At 36.6% G+C, this 18,600-nt stretch overlaps 2 protein-coding genes across 4 annotated transcripts; one reads left to right on the forward strand and one right to left on the reverse strand.

The window, feature by feature from the left end:
• Positions 1 to 473: 473 nt before the first annotated feature.
• LOC141642682 (3',5'-bisphosphate nucleotidase AHL-like) lies at positions 474 to 6,018 on the forward strand. 2 transcript variants are annotated; one of them, XM_074451550.1, is made up of 4 exons: positions 474 to 955; positions 3,536 to 4,223; positions 4,485 to 4,832; positions 5,566 to 6,018. In XM_074451550.1, the coding sequence occupies exons 1-3, from the start codon at positions 571 to 573 to the stop codon at positions 4,786 to 4,788; spliced, it is 1,377 nt and encodes a 458-aa protein (XP_074307651.1). In that variant the 5' UTR covers positions 474 to 570; the 3' UTR covers positions 4,789 to 4,832; positions 5,566 to 6,018. The 2 variants fall into 2 exon arrangements, with proteins under 2 accessions (XP_074307651.1, XP_074307650.1); XM_074451549.1 differs by having other exon boundaries at positions 5,587 to 6,018.
• A 164-nt stretch (positions 6,019 to 6,182) lies between these two features.
• Positions 6,183 to 12,533, reverse strand: LOC141642683 (secretory carrier-associated membrane protein 1-like). Of its 2 annotated transcripts, none has more exons than XM_074451551.1 (13): positions 12,277 to 12,533; positions 10,702 to 10,764; positions 10,028 to 10,141; positions 9,199 to 9,261; positions 8,915 to 8,948; positions 8,411 to 8,533; positions 7,549 to 7,611; positions 7,346 to 7,439; positions 7,209 to 7,254; positions 7,047 to 7,114; positions 6,847 to 6,895; positions 6,681 to 6,746; positions 6,183 to 6,590 (listed from the first exon to the last, which is right to left on the reverse strand). In XM_074451551.1, the coding sequence occupies exons 1-13, from the start codon at positions 12,334 to 12,336 to the stop codon at positions 6,504 to 6,506; spliced, it is 930 nt and encodes a 309-aa protein (XP_074307652.1). In that variant the 5' UTR covers positions 12,337 to 12,533; the 3' UTR covers positions 6,183 to 6,503. The 2 variants fall into 2 exon arrangements, with proteins under 2 accessions (XP_074307652.1, XP_074307653.1); XM_074451552.1 differs by lacking the exon at positions 12,277 to 12,533 and adding an exon at positions 11,222 to 11,290.
• Between the last annotated feature and the right edge of the window lie 6,067 nt (positions 12,534 to 18,600).

Consider the following 18,600-nt stretch of genomic DNA (forward strand, 5'->3'; position numbering starts at 1 on the left):
TCTCCCTACCAAAATATAGCAAATGTAAACTATTCATTAATTTCACACATGTCTTTGTATTAATCATAAGGGTTATCAAAGCGTCCCCATTGGCTTACACTTATGATGATTAGTACTTAATAAATTTTGCTAGAATTCGAGATAATAAAGTTATAGAGGCTACTTAATACTTAGAATCAAGTACGTATCAAGAGACCACAATGGATTAGGATATTTCATTTTTTTTTTGAATTATGTGACACCCGAATTTGAACTTCGAAACACCTATTCGATAATGTTCTATAACTTAGTTTTAAAATAATCAAGGTCATTATCTCTTGTAAAAGTACGGGCTTTCAACTAGTAACCGTATGAAAAGAGACTTTTGTTAGTGGAAAAATGAAAGGGAATAACAAAAGGAATAATTGGCAAGTGAATGGCGCAAATGCTATTCCAAGATTGCAACTTGCCTCCTTTTCATGACATACATATATATCACTCAACAATCAACATACTTGGTAGAGTAATTGAATTGAGATAGTGAAATTCAAGAAAAACAAAACAAAAATCGTGGGAAAGCTAGAGCCATAGATGCCTCCTACACATTGCTCAACCTTTCCTTCAACATCACCCACTAATTTAACAACCCATTTTTTTCTTAATAATCTACCCTCTAATTTCTCAGTTTCCTTGTTTTCTACTAAAACATGTCATCACTCTTTTCCATCATTTGTTAGTAGGATAAACTGCAATAAAGCTGCAATCATGGAGGATAATAATAGTAATTTCAATTCTATGATAAAGGATAGTACAAATTTATTGTCCAAGGAAGATAAATATTGTAAAGAATTGGAAGTTGCTGTTAAAGCTGTTCAAATGGCTTCTTCTCTATGTCAAAGGGTTCAGCTGGGTTTCATTTCTAAGCCTGATTCCTTTGTGAAATCTAAACTTGATCATTCCCTTGTAACCATTGCAGGTATTTCTGTCATTTTTTATTTTGTTTTGTAATTTTAGCTTCATTTTTTATGGGTTTTAAGATTCTAGGTGAGTAAGTGAGTTTATATGGCTAATGATGAATATGTGAGTTTTGATGTTATGTTGAGATAGTTGAATTTTTGGGTCTTGAAAATTACTTGTAATATTCTAGAATAAGGGATCATATGGTTGCTTCTTAGATAAATTATACTTGGGATATTCTACGTGTAGCCCTGAGTTTTCCAGTTTTTTATACTCCCTCCCAGTCGCTATAATGTTCCCTCTTTCCCAAAACGGATTATTCAAGTAATGTTCCCCTTTCTATTTTTAGAAACTTTTACTCTTATTTTATTCATTTCTCTCTCCTATCACCAAACCCCACACAACTCTTTTACTCCTATTTTATTACTTTCTTTTATGTTTTGGCCCCACAATTCTTTATTTAACTACTAATAATTCATCCCTCTCTCCTACCACCAACCCCACACAACTCTTTTACTAATATTTTAATACTTTATCTTAAGTATCGTGCCCATATCAAAGGGGAACATTATAACGACTGGGAGGGAGTATTATATATACTCCTACATTTTTTAAATTCTACGGTGTATCCCTAAACTCTATATATTAGTCTATACCATGACTTTATTATTGGATTTACTAACTTAGTTTCTTAATTGATCTATTAAATCATCTATTTACCATCTCAATTACTCGATAACCTACTCATTTACTTATTAGTTCGCCGAATTACCAATTAACCCACCAAATAGTATACGAATTTAACTAAAATTCATCAAATCTCCATTATTATTTCATGCTTCATAACGGAGGTTTTTAATAGTAGAATGTGAGTATTAAAAGTGATTTGTGATGCTTTTCATATAGGATGATTATACAACATTAATGAGTCAAAATAAAGGTCAAAGTACGGTTGTTTGATAGTGATAAAAGTTAATGGAGGTCATGATGGAGAAATAAGTAATAAGTTTAGGGGTACACCATAGAATTTCAAAAATGTAGGGTACAACATAGAAAATCGAAAAACACGGGGTATACCGTAGAATATCCCATTATACTTTACACTCCCTCTAATTCATTCCAATAAGTCTCCCTTAAAACGGATATATCTGTCTTAACACTAAAACGGGTTGCTTATTCCCTGCATTCTGCTTTTCTTTTATTCGAACTACTTGACTCGTCTTAAGCTTATGGCGAATATACCCGTCTTGTGAGAATTTGTTTATACGTACAATATTTGTTTTTGACACCTATAGTAAGGTGTCAAAAACATGCCCAAATTAGAAAGGGTTATTCCATAGGAATAATCCAACCTATACCTCCCATTCTCATATTAATCAAAGCCATTGTTTAACTCAGAATAATCTGAACTATGGCCCCATTTTTCTTGTATTGAACTTATGCAATTTTTGACCTGCGAGAACAGGTAATGTAAGAGGTGAAGGGGGTCGTGGGTCTCATTCTTCATCTTCTTCCTTATTCTATTCTTCTTTGTTCTGTTCTTAACCCAAAATCGTTTTTTTCTCCCCCTTTCACTGCCACCACCGCCCTACACTTCCTCCCCTGGCCTATACTTCCACCACCACCATCATTCATATAAACAAACTCCATTAATTTCCTAAATCTCCATTAATAATAATAGCACCATTTGTATCAAACAAAGTAACAATGCTTTGACTCAAATAAACTCTAATCCACCGTCTCTTTTAATACCCAAAATACAATTTACCAAACCCATAAACATTTTCTCAAACCCAATAAATACCCTTAAAATATGTTCTTTATTGATTATCATTAATTCATTATCATTTGTATCATCTTCACCACAACAACTTCTAGATTCATCCACTAATTTGTTGATCTACCATTTTTGGAATAGTAATTAAACTACTCAAAAAATATCGACTTGAGAAAAATACCGACTGCAACATGTGCATCACTAATTCATGTCGAAATCAAATCTGTCGTCTTTCGTTTGTTAATTTTGTTTTTGATTGATTTTACTGCTATTGTTGTTGCTGTTGTTGTTGGGTTGTGGCGGAGATACGTTGAGGAGCGAGGAACATGAGATGACGGGATTGGTGATGAACGGTGGTGTGGGAGTTATTGTTTGTGGTGTTTGTTGATTAATTGATTGGAGGAGATATAGAGATGAAAGGTGAAGTTAGACGGTGATTGTGTTGTTTTGATGATTTGTTTTTTTTTTAAAAAAAAAGGGTGACCTGATTAACAGGTAGTCGGTCATTGAGTGCATTATAAGAAGAGGAGGTTAATATTTTGACTTATTCTGAGTTAAACAAGAGTGTGGATTAATATGAGAAGGAGAGGTATAGGTTGGATTATTCTTGTGAAATAACCCAATTAGAAATGTGACAAATCATGAAATTATACTTACTACATACAAAATGGAGAAATTTGAGTTGAATGGGTCTGGGTCTGACTGACTGACTCAAATGAAATATAACATGAAGATATTTGCTGAGTCAAGTATAATAATGGCCTCAAATCTCTGGTTTAGAAGTTAGGTTACTGATGAATCTACATTGTGATATTGAATCAGACTGGAGTGTCCAAGCTACCATTAGTTGGGTACTGTCTGAAACTTTGGGCAGTACTAATGTCTCTATTGTAGCTGAAGAAGATGTCGAAACTCTATCCAAGCATGAAGCAACTGACCTTCTAGAATGTGTAGTACAAACTGTGAATGAATGTTTAGCTGAAGCACCTAAATTCGGACTTAGAATTCCAAAGTTCCCTCTAAGGAAAGAAGAAGTTCTTGAGGCGATCAGGAGATGCAACTCAGTTGGCGGGGCTAGAGGCTCATTTTGGGTACTAGATCCTGTTGATGGCACTCTAGGTTTTGTACGTGGGGACCAGTATGCCATCGCGCTGGCTTTGGTGGAGGATGGAGAAGTCGTACTCGGGGTCCTCGGTTGCCCTAATTACCCTCTTAGAAAGGAATGGCTGTCTTATCATCATCGATACTATAGAATTATTTCCAAGCTGACACCTTCAACATCTGATTCTTGGGATAAAGGTTTTGTGTTGTATGCTAGGAAAGGGAGTGGTAGAGCTTGGATGCAGCCCTTAATTCAACAATCTAACAATTTGGCGTGGCCAAATTCCGAGAGACCTATCTATGTGTCTCATGTTCAGGATCCAGCCTTAGCTACCTTTTGTGAGCCAGTTGAAAGGGCGAATTCGAGCCATTCTTTCACTGCCGGACTTGCGCATAGCGTTGGCGTTAGGTGCAAGTCTCTTCTTTCTTCTGGAACATTTTGATCACTACTTGAAATTCAGTTAAAACTATTTGAAATTCTTTTGTTGCGAATTAGCTGTTGGTCAATGCCAATGACGACTCCATTTTTGTATGGGTTGTTCGAAGAAAGCCCAACTATTTCAACAGCTGTGTAAGGGTGCTTACATCGGACCCCTGCCATAGGCATGCTCATTTGAAGTATTGGGTTATCATAAATGTTGTTAACTGATGTTACTTTCTACAATTACAGGAAGCAGCCATTACGGGTGTACAGCATGGTAAAGTACGCGGCCATAGCTCGTGGAGATGCAGAGATATTCATGAAGTTTGCAAAGTCGGGGTACAAAGAGAAGATATGGGATCACGCAGCTGGTACAGTAATCATACAAGAAGCAGGAGGTGTGGTCACTGATGCCGGAGGACATCCCTTAAATTTCTCCAAGGGAATATATTTGGAAGGTCTAGACCGCGGTATAATAGCTTGTGCTGGTCTCCAACTACATGAAAAGATTATCAGAGCTGTAAATGCTAGCTGGGACTCTTCCTGCTTGTAACCTACTCCCAAAACGACAACTATAAGAGCCCATCAGTTTTCATGGTAAGTAAATTCATTTTACTGATCATTTTGAGAATGGTAGTGGATTAATACAGTTACCCAAACCTTGGACTGAAAACGCGTCGACTAATATATGACCATTAACTCGTATAAAGCCATTAAATCGGGGTACTTATGAGTGTACCTAGGTTTCTAAGTCCGTCACACTCAAAAGTGTCCTCATGACTCTTTCGTTGCCAAGAAGGAAAAAAAAGCGCAATTCTGAGTTATCCAGTCGCTGAGGGTGAGTATAAAGGCGGTCAAGTATGAGTATAATGTGCTACCTAGTTGGGTACCTTACGTTGTTGCTGGTAGAACATTGTAAGTTATTATCCTGCCGTTGTCAAAAAAAAAGGCTATATAAATAGAAGTTTGAGGGTTAAAATGTACTATTACTACTGTATCTATATGTGGAACATCAGTGATGAATTAGCCTATTTTTTCTCCTCTAATTACGCTAATTAAATTTCATTTTCCACTTTTTTTCTTGGTGTACTTGAAGCGTAAAATCATTTTTGTACCACAAACTCATGTGTTTCAATTATCACGCGTTTAACCGTGTCTTAAATATCCTTCATAATTCCTTTACAAACAAATCAACCTGAAAAATTCTTTTTTAAAACAAAACACAATAAAGTTAAAAAAAAATACCAAAAAAAAAAAAAAATCATTATGAGTTTCAGCCAAAAACATGATGCAACCATCATTATCATCCTTACTATCCTCCTCTTAACAGCCTGCACTTCCACCTGTGCAGCGCGACCTGATCCAGATGATACCGCACCTTTGGTAATAGTCCAGGATGGTAACAATAACGGAGGTGGCAGTTTAGGAGGAGAGACACATGGGGTTGGTGCTGGGGTTGGGTTTGGATTTGGAGGCCCAAGTGGTGAGCAAATCGAGGGTGGCGATTACAGGCCTAGCATGGTATGTCAAAACCAGGGACCATGCTACATGATGAAGCTGGCATGCCCGGATAACTGCTTGTCATCGATTAGTAGGTCTGCTTTCGGTATCAGTGGGGGTGGTGGAGGTGGTGGCTGCACTATGGATTGCGATACAAATTGTGTTGCTTATTGCTGATGATAAATCACAGTATTCTCTTCTGGTTTTAAAACAATTTTGATCATTTTTGTTATCGATAAATGTAGGAATAGAGTGCAAGTTAGTATAACTTTCTTGTGAGAATCACATTTTAGTGTAGTTACGAATATCTTGACAGTTAAGAAGTAAAATATAAAACATTGCATATGCATGTTTCCACTGAAAAGAAAAAGAAATAGACAATGGGGGTGAGCTTTGTTGTCCTTGTGGTTCCGCCCAACAAAATTCCGTATTAAATAGTGCAAATCATTAAAAAAAAATTGGCCTCACAAGTGACCTGTGGGCTGTGGCTTCCTTGCCACAAATATCAAAAACTAAAAACTTTCTGCTAATAAATAAATTTGTACATATGCGACTCAATAAGTAAAAAACGAAATCCGACAATGGAAATGTACGAACAAGAAATTATATACCTAACCCGCTCAAGCACAACCCTCAACAGTCCAGTTCATCCGCCAACATAATTGTGAAAAATACCATGATATATATAGCATGTATTGAAAATAAATGTCGAACTGAAAGTAAATGGGTTTTCTACCATGCACAATATCGATATTATCGAGTCGGGTCTTAAAAAGCAGCTCTCATAGCGCCTCTTGCAGCCTCCTGCCTCATTTGTGTCCCCTTCCCGCTTCCCCGGAAATACATGTACACTTGCTGCAAATTGATACAATGATGCCTAATGTAAGAGGGCGGTAAAAGCTTCAAGAATATGGAAAGTGAAATTATAATTATTAGGAGAAAAACCTGTATGACCCATACGCTCAGCAACGACTCCAGGCAGAATAGGCCGAAACCAATGAAGTAGAAAATCTGAACCAAAAAAAAACCGATTAGAACCAAGATTTTACGAAATCTACCTCATCCTGACAAAGATGGGGGGCAGGACGTGAGGAAAAGAAATCAATCTTACCCCAACTAAAGCATTGCCGCCAACTAGATCGATCGCTGGAAGGATACCACTGTTACAAAGGGAAAATATTATAATCAAATTCTCAAACAAAACCCTGGTTTTGAGAATCTCATTTAACATAATCAAGCCAATGTCCTGTCTTCAAAGATCATAGTAAAAATGTAACTCAAATATGACAAAGCCAATGTGAAATTACTTACGCTAGAGATTTCCCTTTAAAGAAGATAGGAGGAGCGACAGCAGCAAAGATGACAAAGCCAATGTGAACCTGCATCAAAAGAGGTAAAATCGCAAAACAAAGTAACTAAATGTGCCTCTACAGAATTAGAAAGCGATAAGCCTGAGAAAAGTAAAAACTTTACCAAGTAGAACAGAAAAAACCATCCAAAGTTCATAGCACTATCGGTCCTGCAGAGAAAGGGTTCCGAAATATTACCAGCTGATCGTTGTAATGAAATATATAACTTTTCATAGTAAGCACCCAGTAATTTCACAATACCTGAAAGCCCGGTAAAGTGGGCGATACCACAATACATATGCACAAGGGACACCAGATATGAAGTAGATAATAGCAAGGAACCAAATTGTCCCATCTGTTTGAACACAAAAAGCATTTCTTGAATTAAAATGCCCACTTCCAAAGTCAAATATGAACATGTGAATCAGCGAAAGAGAGGACAAGTACCAAAACAATAAACTTACCTCCACCCTTTATCCAAGCTGTAGTAACTGCTACAAAATTCCAGGTGAGGCATACCGTCAACCCTGCACATAACCATATCCTCATTTATTTTGAACCACCAACAGCATTACATCTTGTCTTGTCACATAGGGCTATTTCTTGATGACCTATAATTAGATCCTAGCAAATAGAGCAAGTTGCCCAAACAGCCCAATTACACAAGCAGGTCTTATGCATGATGACCAAAACCTAACTCATTTATTTCCCCCCCTCACCCAACCTACCTATCTAACCCAATTGTTCAAAAGCATATCTGTCTGATCCTCTCAAATGGCAAGGTACAAGGGGGTTGGAACTTGGAAGTATTAAACCTCACCCCAGCTTTAACAACACTAAAGATTGTTCCGTAAGGACACGTTTTGAACATTACACTAAGAATTGCAAACATTTTGCTTTATTCCAGCCTGAAGCAGAATCGAATAATTGCGAGTGTTTGTCTCCATTGAATGAAAGCAATATTTTCAAACCATCTAGTCTGGAAATTTTTTGAGACGCTGATGAAAATTTACGGGAAATAGTAAGACTGCAGTTAATGGAACTACACTGAAGTTGAAAGTCATAGGAAGAAGAGATGTAAAAGCATGATAATGATTTGAAAATTTCCACCCAATATCCACCAGCTAGTGTATTGTTTCTAAAACTGAAGATTTCACAAAACAAACTGCTAAAGAATTTCATGCGTTATGCAAACAATAAAGCTAGTAATAAGAATACTACAGCAAGCAAATTTAATAAAAGGTTTAATAAAGCCTATTTGTTAAGGACCTCTTATAAGGGTCGTAATTTATGTCATAAAAACAGACTTAGATGAGAAGAACATACCTAGAAGTGTAGCAAATGCTGAGTAACATAACCTCTGGAGATGAACAGGTATTTCATTACCAATATCGTGATGGATGATTGGGAAAAATGGCGGCCAGTTCTTCTCCTCGATAACAATTCCAGCTGCATATGACAAGTGAATTAAGGTCCAAGGTACAAACCAGAAGATCAAGAGGATAACGACCTCGGCAAATAACTAAGAGGCAACACCCACGGAGCTGATATCAGGTCTAGGCAAGGTCTAAGGCACAAACCAGAAGATCAAGAGGATTACGACCTCTGCAAATAACTAACAGAGGCAACACCACGGAGTGATATCTTAAAGACGGTATCAGGCATAAAATCTACAACAGATTCACTCTTACCAGACCACCATACACCACCATACTGAAGCAACAAGCCACTAATTATTATCCTCTGGAAGGGGACCAGCGGGATATAGGTTCCATACCCCATATAAATCTACAATAATGGTTCATGCGCAGAAGCTATGTCAATATATACCTCGTTGTGCGGCATCTTCTTTCCGCTTAAGTGCCTGCATAGTTTCAAGAAAATTATTCGATCATAAGATGGCAATGAAAAATAATAGAAACCTTAGAATTTTAAAGCCCTTTTATGATATGAATATCACATGCCATATTATGTCTATATGCAATTATGCATAAGTGAGTTGTAACACAAGTACAAGCTTCGGTATGCTAGAAAGAGAACCATAAACCTATCACACCAGTAACATCCACGGCTCAAAAAACAAAGTCTTGGCAAAAGCTCGCAAACATAATTACCTCCTCTCTCTTTCTCAATTCAGCCTCTTTTGCCTGAAGCTCTATCTCTTTCTTCTTCAAATCCTACATTTGAAGGACAAAATCACTGCAAATTAAGTCATGCGTAACAAGAATTAATACAGAGTAGTAGTTAGCAGTATAGCCAAAATATGGATGGGCTAAATTTGTTTTGAAGCGTATTAACCCTAGCCAGTAGCCGCACCTCTTTCCCTCCCTTCTCTCTGAAAAAAACTCAAAAAACTCTATTCATCTAGGGGCTATCATTCACCATATTTTAGTGATGATAATCCCCAATTTTTCTTTTACATATATATCTAGTTATATGTTAAAAAAAATTACGTCTCATTATAAGAGTATTTCTTCCCATCTAATGATGGGTTTCTTCTCTCGACATGAGAGTATTCTTCCCACCTACTGATGGGTTTCGGATGTGTTGTATTAGTATGTGGAAGATTGGCCCTCTCGCAGTTATTCATACAGTACTGCAATTGATGTCTGATTTTCAGGTACATGTAGTTAGGTCAGACTTCGAAACTATGCCACATCCAAAGACCCCATCGTGGAAGGTTGTAAGAAGAAACAGTGATAAAATAGCAGAAGCCATATTCATTCAATTCAGTGATAATAGCATTAAGAGGTTGTGGTTTTGCTTGATTTAGATCGATTTGTATTTCACCAATTCTATGTCGTTTGAAGATATGACATTTAATTAATGAATCGGCCTTTCACCCAAAAAAGAGAAAACCTAATTAATACAGAACAATTAAAAGAGACCAGGAATAATAGATGTCAGACAGCATTCAAAGAAAATAAAAATATTCGCATCTACCTTTCCTGAATCGAGGGGGATATCAACAGTTGCTGTAGGATTATAAAAGTCAGCAGGCTCAGGTGAAAGAGGTGATAGCTTTGAATTAGCGGCTGGGGCAACACTTCCAGGATTCTGTAGGCAAAAACACAGTAATATCAATAGCTTAGAGAAATAGAACTCCACTACTTCCTCGAAGGCTACTGATGGAAAAGATCAAATGTACGCAGGACTTTAAATTCAAGTATTCAAGTGTTTAAAGCCCACAAGTAAACTTAAAAGGCAACCAAAATATCACTACCAGCGATACTTGGGACATAATTCCTTTAACTATCCAAAGTGCAACATATATAGACTGGACTAGCTGCAGACCTTCAGGGCTCTCAAATCATTGTACCAAAGGTTTATGGTGACCATAGAAATGCCTACACATTGTTTTGAGGCAAGCCAAACATGACATACAATTGATGTTATAAGTGAACTTGACGCATAGAACTACTCTCGAAAAGAGTTATACAGCAGCACATGCACCTTCAATTTCCCCTCCGATCAAATATGCCACATTTCCCAAATGATAGAGCACATATTACTCATTTATCGATCATGACCACGCATTTTGACACTCAATGGAAGAAGGTGCAGAAATCACACGAAGATATTTATGATCAGAAAAAGATAAAGGATTCAGTACTCACAGTCATATAAAAGGCTCCTACACCATAGTTAGGTTGACTTGAAGACTTGTCCTTTCCTCCTTGCTGTTCATAGGAAAGCAAAAATTATATATTATATGGATATAGGGAACCTCCTTTCAAAATAATGCTAAAAAGATTAAGCAAAATGAGTCATCATCACCAACAACATCAGACCTTAATCCTATAAGCAAAACGAGTCATCTTAAAAAAAAATGTTTAGCACAATATGGCCCATGTAAAATCGGATTTTCTGTAGCTGGCTATTTGGCTAAGCAGAAGAAACGCTACAGTGCGTGATGGATTCATTTTGAACTGCCACCATTAGCATGTTTTGTGCAAAGTAGGCCAACAATATAAAGAATATAAAAAAATACAGAACTTGCAGTGGCACAGTGATCTAGCGCTTCCAATGTAAGTTAAAGGTCCCATCTTCAAGTATTCTATTGAGATAATAAGGCTAAACAAATTTATAATCTTCACTTATTCTAAAGCTTCAATATATGTAGGCTCGGATAGTTACATTTCAAGTTGCAAACTTCGCTGACAGTCGTTATTGAAAGCCAGAATGCCCATAAATCCTACCATTTTCCAATGCTGCGGATGAAAACAAATGACACACATTTAAAATTGTCAATCAAAGCTCAAACAGTTGAGGGAAACATCCGGACTCCCAATTGCCAAATCTAATGACAAAAGAAAGCACTGACAGCCTGGTTTGGCTAGGAAGGGTCAATCCTCAAACCTAAATGCCCACATTGAACTATGGAAGATAGTTTAGTCTCCTAATAGGTTGCCAACATTATTTATATTGAACCCGATAAGAGTTGTGCAACTATAACCTGTTCACCAATCCGAATCTAACACCGAAACCACGTAAGATTGCACCACATGGAACTACAGAAAAGACTAACTCTCAAAATTCGCACATACACCTTCAGCAAGTTCTCATCATCTCAAACAAAAGAATTTTTCAACAGGCTCTTGAAATCCAACCCCATTAAGAATGAAACTCAAGCCTGCATATACGGAGCATGATCCCGACATGAGCGTGGATCTCATCATCACGTGCAGATATCACATTCCAACCACTTCCATTTCTTCTACAGAGTACTTAAAATGGCAAATTCCATGATAATAGTGTATCACAAATCCAAAAGCTTTTCCTCGAAAATTTAACTGAACGACATGAACATCAGCAATCACCGTCCAAATTAAATGACCCAACTCAAACAACCATCTTTTAAGGGTCTTCTACTTGATTTTAAACCAAAATTTCAATAAAACTCGGTTTATTTCATGTAAATGATTAAATCATACACCAAAAAGTTGCAATTTATCTAATTTCTTCACATCAAACTAACAATAATAGTTAAAAAATTAATCAATCACTCCACTTAATTTGACTCAGAGATGACTGAAAACTAATCCCGATCTGACAAATTAAAACATCAACCATCAAAAACCCAATAATCCCAAGAACTAAAAATCAGAATGTATATAAGATACAATAACAAAAAATTAAAACTTCAAAAGAAATCAAATAAAACGGTAAAAAGGGCTTATAAAGATGCTTACAGAAAAGGGATTAACTTCTTCTTCCTCCTCAAAAGGGTTTGGATCATAACGTCCTGCCATTTTTTTTTTTTTTACTGAATTACAAAAATAATTTCCCAATAAAATCTCAGATTATCAAGTGATAGAAATAGAGAGAGAAGGAGAGGTTGATTAAAGGGGAAGGAAAGGAAGAGGAGAAAAAATGTGAAAGTGCACCAAAAATGAAGCAGATAGTGTTCAAGGTCGGTAGGATATCAATGTTTGTTTTGGGTATTTTCACAAATTCTAGACCGGGTTTCTATAATGCAAGTAGCTGGGGCCTGGGGATGGATGCTCCCACCTATCTTCTCACTTTAATTTTGTAGAAATGTTACTATTCATTTATAGTTACTAGTTGGTTGCCCCGCGCGCTTTCGCGCGCGGTCCCAAGATATTTTCATTTTTTCCATCTTCATCGTTTCATGTTATTAATCCCTCCGAACTAACAATTTTAAACTATGTTTAGCAATTTCCAAATGACCTGTTTTCATTTTAACTTGGATATTATTCTGTAAAAAAATCTATCGTTAGTAAATGGGTATCTTTATTGTTTGCATAGTTGACTTCTATTTAGGGATAACCGAATGACGTTTTATTTAACCTTAATCGCCGTGAGACTATTTGTTTGATAGGCGTATTTTGACTTTGATATTTGTCCTTGCTTGCCAATATAGTTTGATTGTTAGATAATTTGATTTTGCGTCAAAATTGTATGTACATTTCTAACACATGTTTAGGAACTTTAAACCTGGTTATTAAGGTACTTGAAATAATTAACATTCCAGATTGACCGCAAATGCATTTCTTAGAACAAGATTGTTTGTTAAAAAGGACAGATAAAGGAAATTGAGGAGGCTTATTAATTGGGTAGGACAACTTTTAATGGTAGAACATCTTCTGATCGAAACTGTCGTGCCATTTCAGCAACGAAGTGTGCAAAGTGCTATATTGATACTGCTGTAGGTGCAAACATTATCCTCATCAGCAAATTTCCGGCCTGCACGTTTCAACGCGTACGGAATTTTCCTTAGTTGGGTGTATTGTTGAAGTATTCTGAATCCTTTTTGGATGCCACCCATAGGTATGGGCCTTTTTCTGGTTTGTACGTGCTGAACCAATCATCCCGGCCATGAATCATTTCCTCAAATTTCTCCTGTAACTTAAAATCGATTTTGCAGTCTGTATCACTCGAACCGATTTGAATCCGCACAACTCCCGTGAAATGAAAAGTTCTGCTCCATGTAACAGGGCACAAAGCTTCAACATGATAACCTCCTTGTGTCAGAGCGTCTGCCAGTTTTGCCAGATCTTTGCAAACGTATCGGCCATCCTTGTTATAGCCGGGAACGTTGGTTAGGATACATGTGTATGGATACACAAATGGATTTGCCATTGTAGTTTTTAAAGTTAAGGATTATTTCTTTGCTATGTGTTTGTATAATGTTTTCAGAACCCTCCTTTTATAGGTGTTTTACTTTGACAGTTATGGAATTTGAACCGTCCTAATTGTTGAACTGGTGAAGGGAATTGGTTGAGATTAGTCACATTCATTGCATTCCTATTTGCTTCAGCGCAATTGTATTTTTTTTTTGGTGTTGGGTTTTGATGTTGCCTTTTCATTGCCTTGTTATTAATACATCATATTAATTTTTTTTTAGTATGCCTGTTGAATAATGTCAGATTTTTGTTTGTTTTAAATGCTGATTTTTTTTTTTCCAAATGATTGATATATTTTTATTAATTCGTATTATGCCAATGCCGCTCCTGGTTAATTACCCTGATTACCGTTATTTTAGTCGATTTTACGAACCCGTTGTAACTTGTAACTGTGTAACATCTCCAAATTAGGACGAGGATAACTCATGAATTCTATGATTGGACTTTTTGGTAATAATTTAATTTAGTAAATGTAACTATATGACTGATTATGAATAGAACATGCATATAGATTTTCTTATAGATTAAACATTACACTTGCAATGGGCATCGTTTTTTGGAAACACCGTCACTCATTCCCTGTTCTAGCACGCTAAATAATTAACGATTGACATAATATTATTTAGGCTAGGCTCTTATCGCACACATTGAAAATTGGGCATCTTAGTTATCGATTCCCCCTAATGTAACCTTATAACTGCAGCCTCGCTTTTGGATACTTATTATGGGACGTTGTTTTTGGGTGTATGCTTAGTTGTACATCTCAAAGAATGAGACGATAACATTAGCATATGCACTGACTGTTTCTGAATGGGCTTGTATGCCTGCTTCATTTTTCGTAGCATCCTGTACCTGCACATAGTCCACACTACCTTTACGGATGTAGTGATCATCAGCCATTGTAGCAACCCAGAGGTAAGGTTGCAGCTGAGTGTGGTTGTTGTTTGACCACTGATTGTACCCATGATTTGCCTTTTCAAACATTTTGGTCAGCTTTAAAGCTGAAATGCAATGTTCAACGGTTGTACCAAACTCAATTAAAACAACCCCTGTGAAATGATTTCCACTCCAAACTGGTTTAACTTTGCTGACCAAATAGCCCATGTTAATGAGGCTATCTCTGAGTTTGGTGAAGCTCTTGCAGATGTAACGACCTTTGTCCTCATGGCGGGGTGCACTGACCAAAATACAGGAGTATGACCGGGCAATTAGGATAGACATTGCAATTTGTTATGCAGTGTCCACTTTTCAGAGTTGTTTGTTGGTTAAAGAGCAGTGTTTAAAAATTTGTTTATTAATTTGCGTTGTTGGTTGTGTCTTCACATAATGTTTGAGGTCTATTTATAGGTAAATACTATGGAGAGGGCATTTAGAGGGGGACTGCTGAGGAGATTCTTTCCTAGAATATGGACATACATTAAATTTAAGTTTGCATTGTACTTGCGTTTGAATGAGACATGTGTTGTGTAAACTCCTAAAGTACCAATGATGTTGATGTATGCTTTAAAGTGTTTTAAAAGCATAGGCTTGACATAAATTTTGTATTAATCGTGGTGTATTTGGTACTATCAATGACGCCTTATACCTTCTTTATAGTTCAGTTGCACATATTGGCAGTGATTTCTTGTTGGTGGTTGTTCTTCTTTAGGTTTCTTTTTGGCAGTGCGTTTACTTTTGTAGACAAGACATAGCTCTACCTCTCTTCACATATTAGTAAAGTGCTAAGCAACAACTTATTAGTTTAATGGTGAGTATTTATGGTAGCTTTTAGTTGATGTGATTAACTCCCAAAAAAAATTGTAGAAGCATCTATTTGATCAGGCCACAAAACTTTTGGGTGGGTGTATGTTTGCTATTTAGATGTTGTTTCAAAGATATGCTGTAAACCTTTCATGGTGATGTTTGATCATAATTGAGCACTTTAGATGCATGATGTTAGACAGCTTGCATTGTTTCAAATCCGTGTTAACTGTAATATAATAGATGGTAGTGTAAGTAAAGAAAGCAACTGATTAGGGCGCATAAATCACATAGCTTGTGCCTTTGCCATGATACTGCCTGGGCACGAAGTTGCAGTTGTTATTCGGTTATTTAAATAGGTAATTATACAAATTATGCAACCGAAGTTTGAGCAGGCACATAGTACTAACAATCTATTAAGTTCAGTAATAAAGTACTGAATTTATTGCCTTATTGGCCTAGTGCCATTTCTAGTAGACTAATTAACCGTTAAACATGCGCTTGTCGTACCTACCCAATAGCATTGGCAGCAAAAGTGACACAAAAGCTTCCTAACATCCTTTGAAAAGTGGAATTTAGGTGAGAGAGAGCTGTTTGAGAATCCATTCTAGCACCTGAGTTCTGGAAAGGGACTTTGCCGAAATAACTTAGATGTAAATGTGAGCACTTCTTATTTGTCTCCCAACTTGCCCAAGGTAGTCTTCCCTTTCCTGTATGGCAACATGATTTGCTTGAATTAAGGTTACATTACAACATATATGCTGCCCTATGATACTGTGGTGTGAGTTGTGCATTCCTTTGTTAGTTTGCTAGGGGACATGTTATAGTTGACAGTAGTGAATACGCGTCAAACATTGTTTAGATGTGCATGAGTCTCTGATCATTTTGAAGACGAATGTTGAAATTGTACCTAAAACTTGTTTAGGTATTTTTATATGGAAAGTACCTGAGGAAGCATGCAGTATAAGGCTGTTGCATTCACTTCTAGTAGTTTCTCTGCGTTTTGGGTTAATGCAGTGAAAAAATATGTTCCAGTTTCATCAGTGGCCTCAAATGTTATAGCCATCCTGCAGTTGTAATTGGTTTTGTACATTAGAGTTCGTAGGTTATGTGTATATTATGTTGAGTTTACAATTTGTTTACCTAGGAGTTGAAATTGCCTTTTCTGTGAAGCATTCAGTGCATATGTATCCAACTCCAAAGTCCTCATTGTTTCCTGTCCCGCATTCGCTGCAACCTAGATATAATCACACCTTTTTATGATCAAAATCCTTAAGCTGCACCCTTAGCCAATGCTGTTCTTCTTATAAGGTGTCCTGAACCTGCTATTTTCAGTAAAAACTTGCAATATTCCGTATAGCGTAAAATAACATGACGGTGTCACTTCGTAGGGTATTTATTGAGAGAAAGATGTACCCTTACCCTCTTCTGTAGGAAGGTTTGTATTGTTGTTATGAAACGCTGAGTTTCTGGACAGCGCACTTCATAGATATGTTGGTGCTTAGCAGCTAGTAGTTCCTTATTCGCCTCCCCCCTGTAATTTTTGGTTGTTTAGTATTATTTTTAGGCAAATATATTCGGTCATGAATTTGGCTTTCCTCACCAATTACGAAGTGCAGCAGCATCTTTCCCTTGTGGATCTAAGTTTATGAATGTTAGGTATGTCGTTGCAAGTGAAAACCCTACATGATTGGCATAGTTAGTTCCGTGAGTTTACGTTTAATTTAGGACTCCTGCAGTCCTTAAATTTGTGATTTCAGTAGGACCCACCTTTTTGGTAAGATGTCATTAGAGTCGTGAATCCAATCACAGGGAAGTTGTGTGCAGTAGTTTTCAAAGTCATGCAGACATTGATGGTTGGCTCCCCCCAAACTGTTACTATCACCATCTGTTCAAAACTACACCACCAAAACACATTATAGGTGTTTATTCTTTAAACTTTGTTTGCTAGCTCTAGTTTACAGGTTAATGTCTATACCTTTGATCAATGATGAAAATATCAAGGACATCCCACGGGTTGCGGTTATGCCTAGGAACTTTGTATTTCTGACCGACATATACAACAATACCCAAGACATCTGTAGTTTTATAGGTAGTTAGTCATAAACAAAACAGGTACATATACTATTTTTTTTCCTGGCAATACTGATATTTCTATTAAAGAATCATTTCATAATTTCTTACCATATCGACCATCAAGTGAGGGTTCCCTTGGGATGGATGCAAGTAATATGTATTGAGGTGAACATGTGGAATTCGGTCCATAAACAGGTTGAATGGTTGTCTTACTATTGAAAGAAATGTAATACACTGGTTTTTCTGGACTTGCCAAGCTCTCATCCGCTAACACTTTAATCTCTGTATTATTAATTTCATATTCCATTTCATCCTGTATAAAACCCTCAAACATCACCAGTTCCTCAGTGTATAATATAGTTTTCAACTTAGCTCCCTGCATTATGTGTCCAAACTTTAGGTAGAAATGGAAGTTTTTGCTTTTGAGTTATTAGTGTTAAATGTGCATAGAGAAGTAGAAGCATAACAGTAGCATGGGGATTCATTTTCTGGTCAATATATATTGGTCACCCTTTTTTTAAAACGATAACATAGTGGTCAATAGATATAATTTCGCCACTGCTGTATAACATTGGCTATATTGCAGACATTTTGGCATACATTATTATACAGCAATTATATTTCAGCTAAAAGGAATATACCTCTTGGTCTTCAAATGTTATTATCTGGAATTCCAAGCAACTGCCCTGTGTTGAAGTATACATTTCCTCTTTTTTGATTACTCTGACCTTAATAGTATGTGGAGTACGTGTGCCTGCAATCTGCCTGGCGAGCCGGCTCATAGTATTCATGGTGACCTTCAGAAGCAACACATATATCAACGAATAATTTAAGAAGGTAATATAGATATGTAAACACAAATCTAATTATGACATTAGAATAGATTTATAATATGTAAAGAACTCTTACTTACAATTACAATGGTAGCTTATGTAGTAGTATATGGCTAGAGTATAGAAATGATGTAGTTATAGTAGCTGAGGTTGCTTGTAATGTATGATAAGTTATTTTAGTTATGATTATTTTACTTACACATTGAGTACCTTAAATGTA

Source organism: Silene latifolia, chromosome 2, assembly GCF_048544455.1.
Source record: "Silene latifolia isolate original U9 population chromosome 2, ASM4854445v1, whole genome shotgun sequence".
In the NCBI taxonomy this organism is placed as follows: domain Eukaryota; kingdom Viridiplantae; phylum Streptophyta; class Magnoliopsida; order Caryophyllales; family Caryophyllaceae; genus Silene; species Silene latifolia.

Excerpts from the sequence above, each read along its gene's own strand:
- LOC141642682 (XM_074451550.1), top strand. The coding sequence starts at position 571 with ATGCCTCCTACACATTGCTCAACCTTTCCTTCAACATCACCCACTAAT. Across the intron at positions 956-3,535 it reads TTCCCTTGTAACCATTGCAG|ACTGGAGTGTCCAAGCTACC; the intron begins GTATTTCTGTCA and ends ATATTGAATCAG. Across the intron at positions 4,224-4,484 it reads GCGCATAGCGTTGGCGTTAG|GAAGCAGCCATTACGGGTGT; the intron begins GTGCAAGTCTCT and ends CTACAATTACAG.
- LOC141642683 (XM_074451551.1), bottom strand. The coding sequence starts at position 12,336 with ATGGCAGGACGTTATGATCCAAACCCTTTTGAGGAGGAAGAAGAAGTT. Across the intron at positions 8,949-9,198 it reads AATTGAGAAAGAGAGAGGAG|GCACTTAAGCGGAAAGAAGA; the intron begins GTAATTATGTTT and ends GAAACTATGCAG. Across the intron at positions 6,591-6,680 it reads TGAGCGTATGGGTCATACAG|CAAGTGTACATGTATTTCCG; the intron begins GTTTTTCTCCTA and ends ATCAATTTGCAG.